This window comes from Apium graveolens, unplaced genomic scaffold (genome assembly GCF_009905375.1).
Source record: "Apium graveolens cultivar Ventura unplaced genomic scaffold, ASM990537v1 ctg3650, whole genome shotgun sequence".
In the NCBI taxonomy this organism is placed as follows: domain Eukaryota; kingdom Viridiplantae; phylum Streptophyta; class Magnoliopsida; order Apiales; family Apiaceae; genus Apium; species Apium graveolens.
The window spans coordinates 24,102-39,865 of record NW_027418200.1 but is presented as its reverse complement, the minus strand read 5'-3'; the positions used below and the strand labels follow the sequence as shown (position 1 = coordinate 39,865).

The following is a 15,764-nucleotide window of genomic DNA, read 5'->3' as shown; positions in this document are numbered from 1 at the left end:
ATTTTGCACTTGAAAATTTGGTTCAAGTGTTGTAGGTAGAAAAAGAAATTTGAGAGATTAGAGATTGTTCGTCAGATGTGAATGTTGACAGCTCCCCTTGAATAGATGAGAGAGTTTCAAAATATGTGCCCTCTCACAGTGTGTGCCATCCTTATAACTTTTACCATACACTTGAATTGCTTCAAATGCAGGTTGTGCAGACTCTTTACATGGTGCATTGGGGTGAATGCTCTTTTCAATAGATACACCCTATTGAGAGGATACATCTAGAGTCTGTTAAGTCCCCATATTTACAACTGCATCCTGTTGGGAGGATACATAGGTGGCTTGAGTGGTCAGCTAAGATTTCTTACTCCTTTCGGATCTTTTGACCAAGGGTGACTCAGTTTCAGTTTGGTCCTCACCACTCTCAATTATAACTGCTAAAGTTACCCCCTTTCTCTTCTTTTTACCCACCTCATTCTTTTGAGAAGATGAGGTGGTTGGTTGCCTAGCTTCTATAGGTTTTGAAGGAACAGGCTCAACATGAGTAGGTTCCTATGGGTGTGCCTATGTTTGTGCTTCCACAGGCTCAGGAACCATTATTGCACTAGATTGATTTGCACTACTTCTCATATCTGGCATAGAATAAGGGTAAGTCTTAAATCTTTCAATCATGAAAGGTATTAACTTAAGACTTACTGGAACCTTATTCTTAGTAAGAAGTGATTCAAATAAAATTTTGGATACTTGCTTATAATTTCCAATCAGTGTCCTATTTACACCTTCTAGCATACATATGTCATTAACTTTATAATTTAAAGATGACATAATAAATCTAGGCAGAAAGATCTCCTTACTTCTTGACTCCAATGACATTATGAGTCTGGTGCTCAGCTCCTCCAATATGTAGTGACCTACATCTATCTATTTGTTGTGAGCCATGGAGTAGACCAGCTTCTGGACAATACTGGATATGTCGTCAAATCCTGACTTCCTGCAAGTGAATGCCCTTATTACTGAGTCAAACAAGAAGGACCACTCTCTTCTCAAGTTCTTCTTGTTCATGCTTGCCAAGTTGATCTTCTTATAATACTTGATAAAGTCCATAAATTGATAGAGTTCATCCTGAGTTGGGATCCCCACCACCTTGTCAATTAGAATGTTCAAGGCCAAGTTCATGTCAGCTTCATTTATTTCCACCGGTTGTCCTTTGATTTGACAGTTGACAACCAAGCTTGAAGTTTGATCCTCATGAATAACTGTCCTAGCCACAACTGAGTTCCAGAAGTCACCCAATACATCCAGACACATAATTGGGTTAGCTATGAGAGCTCCAATAAAATAGGTTTCAGATAAGAACATGACAAAGCACTGAAAAGCTTCAGGTGCTTGGTTTGCATCTAGAAATGCAAGAAAGTTGGTCTCCTTGGGGATGAAGGGTAAAATACTGTTGGCTGCAAATGTTATAGGTATGAAGTTTAGTGAGTAAAAGAGATTTTTAAGAAAGGAGGAAAAATGAGAGAGAAATCGATTTTGGATTGAAAGCTAGGTCACTTGAGATCTCGAAAGTTGTAAGTATGTATATGTATCGAGATGTCTGGGTATTTATAGTAAAAGCAAATGACTTGTCGAGAACTCAAAAATAGACGGTTGGATTTAGTCTATCGAGAAGTCATTTTAAGACATGAAAAACATATCGAGAAGTTATTTTAAATTACTCTTATAGAGAACTAAAAATTGACTTATCGAGATGTCAAATAAATACGAAGTTTGTCCAAAAATGGACTGAATTAATTCCAACTTTTATTTCAGTTCCGAGTTATTGTTAAGTCTAAAAATTATACTTGTAGAGAACTCTGTAAAATAACACTACTAGAGAACTCTACAAGGACTAATCGATAAGTCATATTTAAGCTTATCGAGAAATCACTCGAGAAGTCTTAAAATGACTTGTCGAGAAGTCAATTAGACTTATCGAGAACTCAGTTCTCTATAACCTTTGGATCAATTTTAATTCTGCCTTTTATGTTAATTTCACATATTAAGAATGTAAATTAACAACTGAGCAGTTTACTTATAATTTGAAAAATTTCTAGTTAAGAATTTTGTTTTGAAAGATAAATATGTAGAGATTTATGAAATATTTATAATTCATATTTCAGTTAATTTTCAATTAAATCAAATAAATTTTGATTTACTAGAGATTAATCTGCTACAAAATATTAGCTAAGTTCTTGCCTTAGGATGAAGAATTAAGCCTACCAATTTCACCTACAAGTCTAGTGAAAGTTGCTTCAACCAAAGGTTTAGTAAAAATGTCAGATTATTATTTTTCTATTGGAACAAAAATGAGCTCAATGGTACCATTTGTAGTATGTTCTCTAATAAAATGGTACCTTACATCAATGTGCTTTTTTCTAGAATGATTAAATGGATTAGCCACTATGGATATAGCACTAGTATTGTCATGCATAATAGGAATTTTATGTAACACTAGGCCATAATCCATTGGCTGATTTCTAATCCAAAGCACTTAAGCACAATAACTTCCTGCATCTATGTATTCAGCCTCTGCTGTAGAAGTTGATACAAATTGTTATTTCTTGCTATACCAGGATATAAGTCTTTGTCCAAGAAATTGACAGTTTCCACTAGTACTCTTTCTGTCAACCCTGCATCCAGCAAAATCTACATCTGTGTAACCAACAGGTTCAAAACCAATTTCCTTAGGATACCATAATCCCAAGTTTGGAGTCCCTTTCAAATATCTGAAAATCCTTTTCACAGCCATCAAATGTGACTCTTTTGGATTGGCTTGAAATCTTGCACATAGACATGTAGCAAACATGATGTCTGGTCTACCTTCAATTAAGTAAAGCAATATTCCAATCATCCCTCTATAGCTTGAAATATCTACACTCCTGCCCTTTTTATCTTCATCCAGCTTTGTTGTAGTAGACATATGTGTAGATACAGGTGAATAATCAATCATACCAAACTTTTTCAATAAGTCATTGACATACTTAGTTTGGCTGATGAAGATCCCATCACTTCTTTGACTGACTTGTAGTCCAAGAAAGTAACTTAATTCCCCCATCATACTCATTTCATATTCACTCTGCATAAGCTTAGAGAATCTTTGGCACAGCTTTTCATTTGTAGATCCAAAGATGATATCATCCACATAGATCTGAACTAGGATCATATCTTCACCATGTTTCTTGTAGAAGAGAGTCTTATCTATAGTACCTCTTGTAAAAACATGTTTCAGTAGGAATTCTGACAATGTATCATACCATGATCTAGGTGCCTGCTTTAGTCCATATAGAGCCTTGAGTAATTTATACACAAAATTTGGAAATTATGGATCTTCAAAGCCAGGTGGATGTTGCACATAAACTTTTTCTTCTAACTCACCATTTAGGAAGGCACTCTTGACATCCATTTGATACACTTTAAAATTTGAATGTGCAGCAAATGCTAGAAAAATTCTTATTGCTTCAAGTCTTGCAACTGGAGCAAAAGTTTTATCATAATCAATTCCTTCTTCTTGTGAGTAGCCTTTTGCAACCAACCTTGCCTTGTTTCTGGTAACTATACTATTTTCATCCATCTTGTTCCTGAACACCCACTTTGTTCCAATAATGCTTCTATTCTTTGGTGCAGGAACTAACTCCCAAACTTTGTTCCTTTCAAACTGATTGAGCTCCTCTTGCATTGCAAATATCCAATAAGGATCCATTAGAGCTTCTTCAGTTTTCTTGGGTTCTATTTGAGACAAAAAGCATACATGTAGGCACTCATTAGCAGTTGCACTTCTAGTCCTCACACCAGTAGTAGGATCACCAATGATTGCTTCTCTAGTATGACTTCTATCCCACTTCCTTGTATGAGTTTGTTAACTTGTACCTTCATCATTCTCTTCATTATTGGTATGACTGCTAGATCCTTCTTCTCTTTCCCCCCCTGAATTTATGCTATCAAATTCAGGTGTTTGATATGAGCTTCCATTTTCATAATTTTCCTGTTCAGTAATCTCATTCAACATATATCGTGCATTGACTTCATCTTTACCATTAGAATCACTATCAATATTGAGGTTTTCAAATGCAAGGGCTTCAGCTTCATTTTCATCAAGACATTCTAAGTCTGGACACTTGTCATCATCAAAAGTCACATATGTGCTCTCCATAATCTTCTTTTGATCTATCACATAGACCTTGTAGATAGTTCTTTCCAATGAATATCCCAGAAAAATTGCTTCAAAAACTTTTGAGTTAAATTTTCCCACATATTCAGAGTTGTTTTTCAAAATGTAACACTTGCTTCCAAACACATGAAAATGCTTTACAGTAGGCTTTCTCTTAGACATGTTTGAGTAAGGTGATTTTCCATGTGCCTTGTTAATGAGATATCTGTTCAGAGTATAACATGCAGTGTTAACAGCCTCTTCCCAGAAACTTGTTGGTAACTTGGCATCTTGCATCATTGTTCTAGCAGCTTCAAATAATTTTCTGTTCTTCCTTTCAACTACCCCATTTTGTTGAGGTGTTCTAGTTGCTAAGAATTCTTGAACAATCCCTTTGTTTTTGCAGAATTCACTCAATGTAGTATTCATGAATTCTATTCCATTATCACTTCTCAATCTTTTCACACAATTTTGATCTTCAGCCTATTTTTCTATCTTCTTCATATGCTCAATTATGATGTGTGGAGTTTCATCTTTAGAGTGCATGAACTCTACCCAAGTGTATCTTGATAAATCATCCACCATCACAAGTGCATATTTGTTTCTTGAATTGATAAGACATTTATTAGTCCAAACAAGTCCATGTGAATAAGTTGTAATGGTGCACTTATAGAATTTACAGTTTTTGATTATGACTAGATATTTTCATTTTTCCTTTCTGACAAGCCTCACAAACTTCAACTTGAGAAAATTCCAGTTTAGGCATATCTCTTACTAACTCCTTTTTGACCAAGGTGTTATTGCTTTGAAATTCAAGTGAGATAACTTCTTATACCATAACTTGCTTTGTTCTTCTGATGCCTTGGTGTAGAAGTAACAAATTCCATCCTTATTTATTGAGTTCAAGTCTGCAACAAACAAGCTTCCTTTCCTTGCTCCTTTCAGAGCAACTTCACCAGTTTTTTTGCTGATAAAAGTGCATTCTTCTTTGTTAAATAAGACTTCAAAACCTTTGTCTACAAATTGGCTAACACTGAGAAGATTCACTTCAAGACCAGCTACCAGTGCTACATCATCAATGATAATATTTTCAGAAACAATCTTGCCATATCCCATTGTGAATCCTTTGTTGTTGTCTCCAAAGGTCACCAAAGGGCCAGTCTTCTTCTCAAACTGTGATAGCAGGGCCTTATCACCTTTCATATGTCTGGAACACCCACTATCAATGATCGATATGACTTTCTTCACTTTGCCCTGCACACAATGAGTATTAAGTGTGTTTAGCAACCCAAGCAGTGTTGGGTACTTTCTTCTTATTAACTGATTTAGCAGAAGTAGAATGAGTTGTTTCAGATAAAATATAATTCAATGACTGTTGTGCATTTTCCCTATCTGATGTAGACCCAATTTTTATTTCTGTAAAGTCTACTTTCAGTTTGTGGCAACTCTTCATCACTTTCAAGTTGCAAGGGATAAAGTCAAACTTGTCACAGAATGAGTAGGGATCATTTGCATCAGCTTCATTGTATTTGCATGCTCCTTCAGCTGTCTTGCTAACAACCTTTTTACAAAGGTGAGTTAGATGATTTACAGAGCCATTTTTCACACTTCTTTATTGGAGCATCTGCAACATAAGCAAAATTATTGCTTTTGTTTATCCTAATTTTCCCATTCATATTTTTCTTCTTCTTTCTTGCATCTTCAGTCTTGATTTCTTTGGCAGGTGTCTTGGAGCTTTCATTATCCATGATCTTCTCTTCAGCTTTGAAAGATGGAGTTGCTTCTGTATTTTTCTTCTCTTTATCTTCATCAACAATTTCTTGCTTGATTTCACTGGAATTTACTTCACATGCCTTGAACATAGGTGAGACAACCTTTTTCATCATTGATGGAACATTTTCATTTTCTGCTGCTTTTCCTTTGTCACCAATATTTGCACATGGCTTGTTTTTCTCATGGTACTGTCCAATTAACTCAGATGCATTCTTGAAGGATTTCAATTTAACTTCATTCCTTTCCAGCTTCTCCCTTAGCACTACTTCAATTTCACTTACACACTAGAGCTTGTTCTTCAGATATGCATTTTCTTGTCTTATAGTTTCAAGCTCCACCAGCAACAATTCAGCTTCTTGTTTCTCACTTGAACCTTCTCATTTATCTTTGGCAGTCTGCTAACTTCTTCATTAGCAGCAACCATACTTGTGTGTATGTGAAACATTTCTGTGCTCATCTTTTCTACAGTTTCCTTATATTGACTCACATTTAAATCAATGGTAGTGAGAGTTGGTACCTGTCATTTTGATGAGGATGATTCTCCTTGATCCATTAAAGCATAATTTCCAACTTCCTCATCTTCATCATTATCAGAATCATCCCAACTTTTTTCCTCTGCAATATAAGCTTTGCTTTGCTGTTTCTTCAGAAGAGCTTCATACTTTACTTCTAGTTCAAGATAAGCTTTGTCTTTTTTTGCTTTCTTGGGTTTCCTGCATTCTGTAGCAAAATTGCCTAGTTCATCACAATTGAAGCACCTTATCTTAGATATGTCAACAAATCCAGTTTTGTAACCATTATTGCTATCAGAAGTGTACTTCCCTTTTCCTTTCCAGCTGCTGTCTTTGTTGAAAGACTGTCCTTTACCCTTGAAGTATCTTGGCTTCTTTACACTAATGTTAGAGAATTTTCTAGCCAAATAGGCCATTGACTGATCTAGCTCATCCAGTTCATCAAGAGTGTAGAACTCATCTTCTTCCAATTCCCGAATGACTTGTTCCTGTGAATCATTTGTTCTTTGCTCACTTGGTGAGGCAACTGGAGTTTGAGATCTTGGCTCATCATTAGATGTTTGGCTTTCACTTACAATTAAAGCACTTGATCCATCTATAACATGTCCTTGACCAGATCTCAATGATTTCCTTTGAATCATTTCTAGTTCATATGTTTTAAGAATTCCATATAGAACTTCCAGTGTTATTCTGCTCAAGTCTCTCTCTTTTCTAATTGCTGAGATTTTATGTTCCAAATGATCCAGGAGAGTAAGCAAGAACTTTAAGTTCACTTCTTCAGCTTCATAGTATTTATCATGGAGTTGCAAATCATTTATCAGCTTATTGAACCTTTTAAACACATCAGTTATACTTTCTTTTGGCTTGGCCATAAAACCCATATATTGTGAAATTAGTATCCTTCTTTGATTAGATTTAACTTCATCATTTCCTTCACAGAGTATTTCAATCTTTTCCCAGATTTGCTTGGCGGTGTCACAGTTGACAGTGTTATTGTACATCACATTGTCAAGTGACTCTATCAATATTAATTGCAGGCCACTATCAGGGAAACTTTCTCCTTTTCAGGCTCAGTGTACTCCGAAGGATCTTTTGGATCATAATGAGCTGGAATGACCATGTCTCTATCTGTAGATTCCTCAACTCTAACCATAAGAATGAAAAGTCCATTTTTGAGAATCTGAATGTAGAGTGGATTGGCCATCTTGTTAAACAACAACATTTTCTTTTTCCAAAGAGTGTAGTTAGCTTTGTCAAATGTAGGAATTTTGGTGTTACTGATTTTCTGTGTAATCATTCTTCCAAGATCTTGAATCTGTTTATTTTCAGATTTTGCTCTGATACTACTTGTTAGGAAATGAATAACACACGGAGGGGGGTGAATGAGTTTTTTTGTTTTTATGCTTTTTTGAACTTTTTATGGTTGAACAAAGTAAATTAAATCTAGTGAAATGTGTTACTGCAGAAATTAAACTTGCCATAATAAAGAACACAAATATTTCAAAACTCACTTAATTTTATATTAAAATTAAGAATGTTTTGCTACAAAATTTCTAGGCTTTTTGTTGATAAAGAGCTTAGCTTCTCCTTGAGAGTGTTACAAGATTTTCTATCTAAAAATTGTTACTTCTGACTAAAGAACCAGTGTTAACTTTATAATTTAGTTAATTGCTGGTTTATACAATGTACAATAAGACATATTATTAGCTTTAGTAAACTGTCACTTGTCATTTCCATTTTAGGAAAATTGTATCTTCTATTTCTGGCTTAGCATATCTTAGCATCCTGTGTTTACTTTGATCTTCCTTTGTCAGTTAATCTTCACCATTGATCTTGCACATCCTTCAAGCTGCTTTTTGTAGACTTGTCAATCCAGCTGTTTGGATTGTTTGTTGATTACAAATCTTGGATATTGAACTGGTCTACAACTTTGTACTTTGAGATTTTACCTCGAGATCTCCATTTGGTCTATAGAAAACTTGACATCTCGATAAGTATATTGGCTTATCGAGATCTCTAATACTCCATAGATAATTTGACTTGTAGAGGTCTTTGAGTTCTCTATAAGAGAATTTGGCTTGTTGATATCTCTAGTCTTCATATCTTCACTTTAACTTATCGATATCTCTGAGTTCTCTAGTGGTTTATTGACTTATCGTTAACTCAGAGTTCTCTAGTCAAATTTGATTTGTCGATAACTCAGAGTTCTCTAGTGAATTTTGGATTATCGATATCTCTGAGTTTTCTAGTTGAATTTGACTTATCGATAACTCAGAGTTCTCTAATGAATGTTGACTTGTCGATAACTCTGAGTTCTCTAGTGAAGAAATAACTTGTCTATATCTCCAATCTTCATGTCTTCAATTTGACTTATCGATATCTCTGTGAGTTCTCTAGTAGCTTTCCCGACTTCTCGATAAGTCATTTGGAGTTTTCTAGAGACTTCTCTATAACACTAAATCTGTGACTTGTAGAGATCTTAACTTAAAATATTTTTATCCAAACAGATTTATTCAACTCCAAGCTTCTTCATAATTCTTCCGAGGCATGATCTTCTTGATCTTCTTCCAGATAGAATCCTTAGGCTTGATACTATTTAAACAAAAAGACTCTTGTATGCTCTCTTATATTTTTACAGACTTTAAATGTTACAAGTACAGATGCAAACTAAGATTACAATATAACTTACTTAGGGTTGTCAATTTGACTTAGTCATGTTAAATTACAGGCATATCTTGCACAATAGTAGTCATGTTACCTTATGCATACATTTGGAAATAAAACATTAATGACTGAAAATAGAATACCTAGATTATGAAAAGTCACAATTTGTTACCCCTAAAGGGGTCTCCTAAACCTTAAGAGCTCCTCAAAGGTACAGCTCACTGAAATGATGACCTTGGACCAAAGGAGAAAAATATCATGGACTTTACGAGGGAAAAATCCCACTTGGCCCAATTATCGTCCAAATATAGAGCTCGCCCAAACGTAAGACCTGGGCCGAAAATTATCAAAGGAAGTACTGAAGATACTCGACTCATAGGCAATGGGCCCATACAGGTCAATGAATTGGGTCAATGACTCGGGTCAATGACTTGGCTGCCACACTCCGAAAAGGTAGTTGCGCTCAAAATGTCAATGCTGTCATTACTCAAGGCGGTGGCCTCAATCTAATAAGGCACTGAAGAGGAGAAACCAAACCCGTATTGGTTACTTATTCCTCAAAAACTATGTTTGGCTTGATCCCAAATAAATAAAGGTGCATAGGAATATTGTATGGCACGGAACAATCTTTGTAAATTAGATAAAATTTGATATTCGCTCTAGATTGCAATTCGATAACCCATACAATCTCAGCCATCCCCAAACACGAAACCCTAATCCTAATCATCCTACGTCGTTCGTGGTCGTAAACTATCACCAAAATTCCAACAACCATCCCCAAATTTGTTTTCACCAAATTTCTCAGTTAACACAATTATATCTCAAATATTATGTAAGCTAAATACAATGTCTTGAACAGTATTGAAACTTTATCCACAACAAAAACTTAATCAATCGAATTTCAGTCAATCCACTAAACCAATAACGAGGAAGGAAATAAAAAAAAGAATTAAGCCTTAATTATCTTATATAATTACTTTAAACTAAAATTTGAGGATTAAGAAAATAGAATTAAATAAAAAAGGATCGCTGAGTTAGATGCCTAATTCAAAAACATAATTAATGAAATCAATATATATAGATATAGATATGGATATCCAGTAGATTTTTTGGATAATAGATTTCATTTATAATCCATAATTAAATTAATGTGCCATTCATAGCAATTAATAGTTATAAATTTGGTGCATTCTAATTTGTTAGACAGTGGTACTAACTACTAGTTTAAACATCAATCAAATTGAAGAAAAATGTATCGTGTTTTGGTAGTGGACGGGGATGAAAAATGGAGAACTGAAATATGTACCAAGCTTCAGACATATGAATATTATGATGGTATTATTTTGTTATTCTCACAAATTTCTACTCATTTTTTTTAAATTACAACACTTTAATTTATATAAACAAGTAGTAGTTAAAAATCTTTCACTTTAAGTAAAAATGTTAGAATTTTTCTTTATTTAATTATTTGTGCATTTCTAATGGTTTCAGTAAAGGGTGCAAAAGATGGGCGTGAAGCTTTAAGCATGATGAGGGCTGAATTGTTTGATGTTGTTTTAGCTGAAACACACCTGCAAGACATGGACGGTGTTCATCTAATGCAACAAATTCATAAGGATTTCAAGTTACCAGTAATTTGTGAGTTTACGTTATACATTACATAAGACTCTATGCATATCTTTTATTATCCTATCGAGAGTAACAATTTTAAATCTACACATCTTCTATGTTTTAGTATGTTGCTAAAAAATCACTACAAAAACTTTAATATGTTAAATTTTTATTTTTTCAAATACTTGTTATGCCTATAGGCACTAATATATGCGAATTTAATATTTTGACATTTTTTATATGAATTAAAACTTGTTTTCAATTTTATAGAGGCTATCTTCACATTTAAAGTTGTATAGTTTTTGACATGTGTATCAACGCATTAAATATCTATTAATAACTTAATCTTTTATGTTTTCTTGTATATAATCGCATTAAAATAATCAACTAAAAATATATATTTATTTTCACATATAGTTATAACAGCAGATGACAGATTTGAGGTTACCTGGAATGTAATGAAGAAAGGTGCGGAATATGTCTATATCAAACCTTTTGAAGTTGATGATTTAAAGGAAATATGGCAATTTATTGAATGGAGGAGGAAAAAGATATATGCCCAGGTAACTTATCTATATTATTTCTATTTTGAATAAAAAAGGTGTATGTGATAAAGAAAGACAAGGATGAAAAGATGAGCGAGCTTGCACTTTTGTTTGTATCACATATTATGAAACAATTAACTAATTCATTTTTTCTATTTATTTAGAAAGAAAAAGGGAAACAAGATCCAAATGTTGGTGTCACGTCAGATGGAGAATATGATGTTTCTTCAGATGATGAATGAAGATGAAATGGCGATTATCACAGTCCTAGAGATGTGATGCAAATACTATTTTAAAAATAGTGGCTTTAAGTCCTTGTTGATTTTTAGACCACAATAAAGTATCTACTTATGAAGTAGTTATATATGTATAATTATCAAATTTATATTTTCTAAAAGTCTATGCAAACGAGCATGGTAAAGTTTGGTGTATCATATAAACCAATCGTATTATTGGTATCGTGATTTTTATTTTGTTTTCGCTTGGCTAAGAAACAAAGTATATTATGGTGCATAATTTTCTTATTTTGTCATCTTCGTGCATATTGGCTAAATAAAGCACTTATTGCACTTATTGTTTATGGTGGGTAGTTTTATTGGTAATGTAGTACCACTTCCTCTTTATGTGCAAGTATTTTCTTTCCTTGCTATTAATTTTCCTCCAGAAATAGCACCTTTAGAATTTGTTCAGTTTTTTTATCCAAAGTTTACATCAAAAAATCTTTTGTTAAAAAACATTCAATATTCATCTGATTTTGACTTATTCTTTTTATTTCTCTACTTTGATTGAGACAAACAACCCTATTTATAAGGAATGCTAAGATTATTTGTGTTTGTAATGTTGTCACTGATGTGTTGCGTATTTAAGATGGCCGATCACCTTTATTTGTACATATCGGAACCAAGATACGCAACTTCGGGTTCTTTAGATCATATTGATCTCTTAGTTATTCTTTTATTTTTAACAAAGTTTACTGAAAAATTTATAATTTGATAATTACAATTCAAGGAATAGTTGTTATGATGTGGAATCATTTTCTTTTTAGAGTTCCATGAATTTTCATTATCTCAAAAATATTTAAAGGTATTCTAATCAAGTTGTAATGAGTTATCCTATTGAGACGTTGCTCATGTTTCATGAGGTGGAAATAACAGTGCGACGTGAAACTCCAGTGATAATTATGACAAATCAGAAATCCGAGATTTTATTTGGGATCTCGGAAAAGTTATTTATGAATTCACGTTGTTATCCCCTAAAAATCAAACTACACAATTTGTAAAATTGGAGGGGTGGGTGGGTTAGTACAAATTCAAATGTTTTTTGTTTTTGTATACATTGAACATAAAATGCAAAGTACTTGCAAATAAAAATAATATATAATTAAAAATTCAGATTGTTTGTTTTGAGCTCAGTGTAAATTGAAGAAATCTCAGTGTAAATTGTAATATAATTTCACAATTGGTTTTATAGTGTTTTTGCTCTCAAGATTATCTCATTACTATTCACTCAATGCACTTGTTAAACTATTTTTCATAAAATAAGAACACGGCTGCACTTGATTTATGTATCACCGATTATATTTTACTAGACTACAAGATACTACACTAATAGAGGTCCCGTAAGATGCTTCTTCATTCCTTCCCATATGACTTGATCATGAATAATTTTGTCTTGAACATCTTGATTTTTTGAACTCTCCAATTTTCTTGTACGAGAATGGAATGTTTCTTATTTTTTCGAGATTCTCCAAGTAAAAGATCTTTTTCTTGGTATCTTTTCTTACCAGAGATTCCTATCAACCCATGTGTTATGTTAGATTGAATGTTTATCATTATCAATGGTTATTTATAAGTTTTTATCCTTGATATTTTTTTATCCTATAGACATTGAGTTTAGTAGTTTAGCTGTTGATCAGCTCTAGCCATTGATAATGTAATCCACTAGCCGTTGAAGCTCTCTTTCACTTTGACAGAGGTACATATGGCACTTTTTATCTACAATTAACCATCCTATTCTATTTATTCATAGAGACAACTGGATTTCCAATGAACTATAATATCAATGGATATTCAAGAACCTCATTAGAATATGTTATAAAACTTATTCATTAATAAGATACCATATCAACGGCTATCCATTGGGATGGCTAGCCGTTGATAGATACATTATGACTTGGATAAATTTATGCTATATGTTTTGAAAGAGATGTGTTCTAAGTCCAATCATGTATGATGATATAGGAATAACTTTTATGTAATCTATTTTGATTTCAATTATATTAATAAAAGATATGTTTTATTTTTATAACGGGCTTTATCTATTTGAGTTTTTGAATAAGATGTACCATAGTTTAGAGTAAAGCTTTTATGGATTATGATGAGATCATAATAATAAGACCTAAAAGATGATAAATCCAAACTTAAACAGTTACTGGTCGTAGGATTACTAATTGGTAATTAGCAATCCGCAAATATCGGTACATACTATGCTTGTTTCATTATGAAAGATGTATGTTCTCATTGACATTTGTATGGTGACACTATAGCTAGTATGTAGGTACTTATTATAGAATAAGTTTACTGAATATCACTCGCATAGCTGAACAACTGATGGAGTTCACTTACGTGTCAGTAGTTATTTACATAGTGATAGTTGTACAAGTGTCCATAGACTTGAAGTCATTATAGTCATCTTGTGTACACTAAACTATACTTTGTTTTAGTTCTTAATCTCTAGGAAAAAATAATAAGGGCTCTTCTGGGTGTAAAAAATTGTACATGAAGATAGTGAATGATCAATAAAGGATCTACTCCTTCTAGTGAAAGAAGAGAATGTCTTATGCTATTCCAAAACTTGTGGTAAATATAACATTTGATCTATTGTAGGTTCTAATATAAAGAGAACCAACTTAGCTCTTGTATTTCAAATATTCACAAAAAACATTCATTTTAGAGAAAACAAGAGTTAGTATGAGTGATTTTGCAGATATATAATCAGTTAAGTCAAACATCTAAAGAAGAACATGCATAACCAGTGTTTGACTCATAAATATTTCATCACTTACTTTATTTTCCTGAGCATCAAGAAAATAGATGAGTTCACTCATCATGCTCATTTTATATTTAATTGTTCATTGATTTTGATATGCCTTTTCAAGAATTATCAATAGTAGAGTCAAGGATTATATTATTCACATAAAAACATACAATTATTCTAGAGAAATATTTATTTCTAAAAGAGTAGATATTTGAATTTTGTACCTCTGAAGAAATAGCCCTTAGGAGAATACTAATATAAACAGTCATATCATGCTCTACATAACTGCATTAATCCACATAGTGGTTTTAGAAGCTAGTCCTCACACTCTGCAATCCTTGTTTCATCAAGATCCTTTAATTGGGGGTACAGAAGCTTCTTTATTCAGATCTTCAGTAAGAAAAGAACTGCATGTTCCAATTTGATAGATTTTGAAATGGACATGAGCCGATCAGACATGAAATATTTTGAATTTTTCTGTCTCTGTTACCAATAAAAATGTCATTGTCAATCTTTACTTTCTGCAAATAGTCTTCAGCTGGATTGGACTTATTCCTTGACATCATGCCATTTTCATCCTCCTTGATTCTGAGTGCCTAGTTGTTTTTTTATTGCACTCTCTTCTGATCTAGGCACCAGCTCTTTGAATTTTTTTGTTTCAAGTTGGTTTGATACTTGTTGATTGTATGCAAACCAAGTTGATTCCAGAAGAAATTCTTTCACTTTATTGGGTTCTTCCCGAGTAGAAAGTTGATGTACAAGCATTCCTCTAAAGTGAATCCTCTGGTTCCATCTTTGATAGATGTGTCTTCAAAATATGAGTTATTAATTTTTGTTGAGCAAGATTGAAGCTGTATGTATAACTCAACAATACTTGTAACACCCCCAAATCCGGGGTCGGGGATCCGGGTTGTCACGAGTTCCATTTCCCTTAACAACACCCAATCTTAATAAATAATCAACTACTCTGTACTGTGACCCCACAATAAACACACACACCACAAGTTATAGTCTCAGAGATGAATATCCAAAAATAATCACAAGTCGTTTTATTCCACAATTATATGCCAATACACCTTAAACAGGTTTCTGAATAAATTTACATTTCTTTGCCATTATTACAATTCATAAATATACATAATCTGATACATCAAAAGTTGAAAGCCTAGCCTATTGGTAGTTCCTACCTCAGCTATGGCGGCATCAACGCCTATAGGAAACTGCGGAACATTTCCTAATCGCTTGCGAATTGGAAGCTTTGTCCTGGTTATCTTGTCTATCTGATGTTGTGTGATGAAAGAAGAAAGCAAGGGTGAGCAGCAAGCCCACCAAAATAATATGTATAATGATTAACAATATATGAGTCTTCTCATAGTACTCGTGAAAGTCTTGGTCAAAAGAAATGAACCAAGTTGATATCTTAATGCGATGAAGTCACAAAATATTCAGTAT

General features: G+C 33.3%; 1 protein-coding gene across 1 annotated transcript; it reads left to right on the top strand.

Moving 5' to 3' along the window:
* Nucleotides 1-10,370: 10,370 nt before the first annotated feature.
* Nucleotides 10,371-11,518, top strand: LOC141701253 (uncharacterized). The gene is made up of 4 exons (XM_074504936.1): nt 10,371-10,455; nt 10,612-10,758; nt 11,149-11,294; nt 11,441-11,518. The coding sequence occupies exons 1-4, from the start codon at nt 10,371-10,373 to the stop codon at nt 11,516-11,518; spliced, it is 456 nt and encodes a 151-aa protein (XP_074361037.1).
* The last annotated feature ends 4,246 nt before the right edge of the window (nt 11,519-15,764 follow it).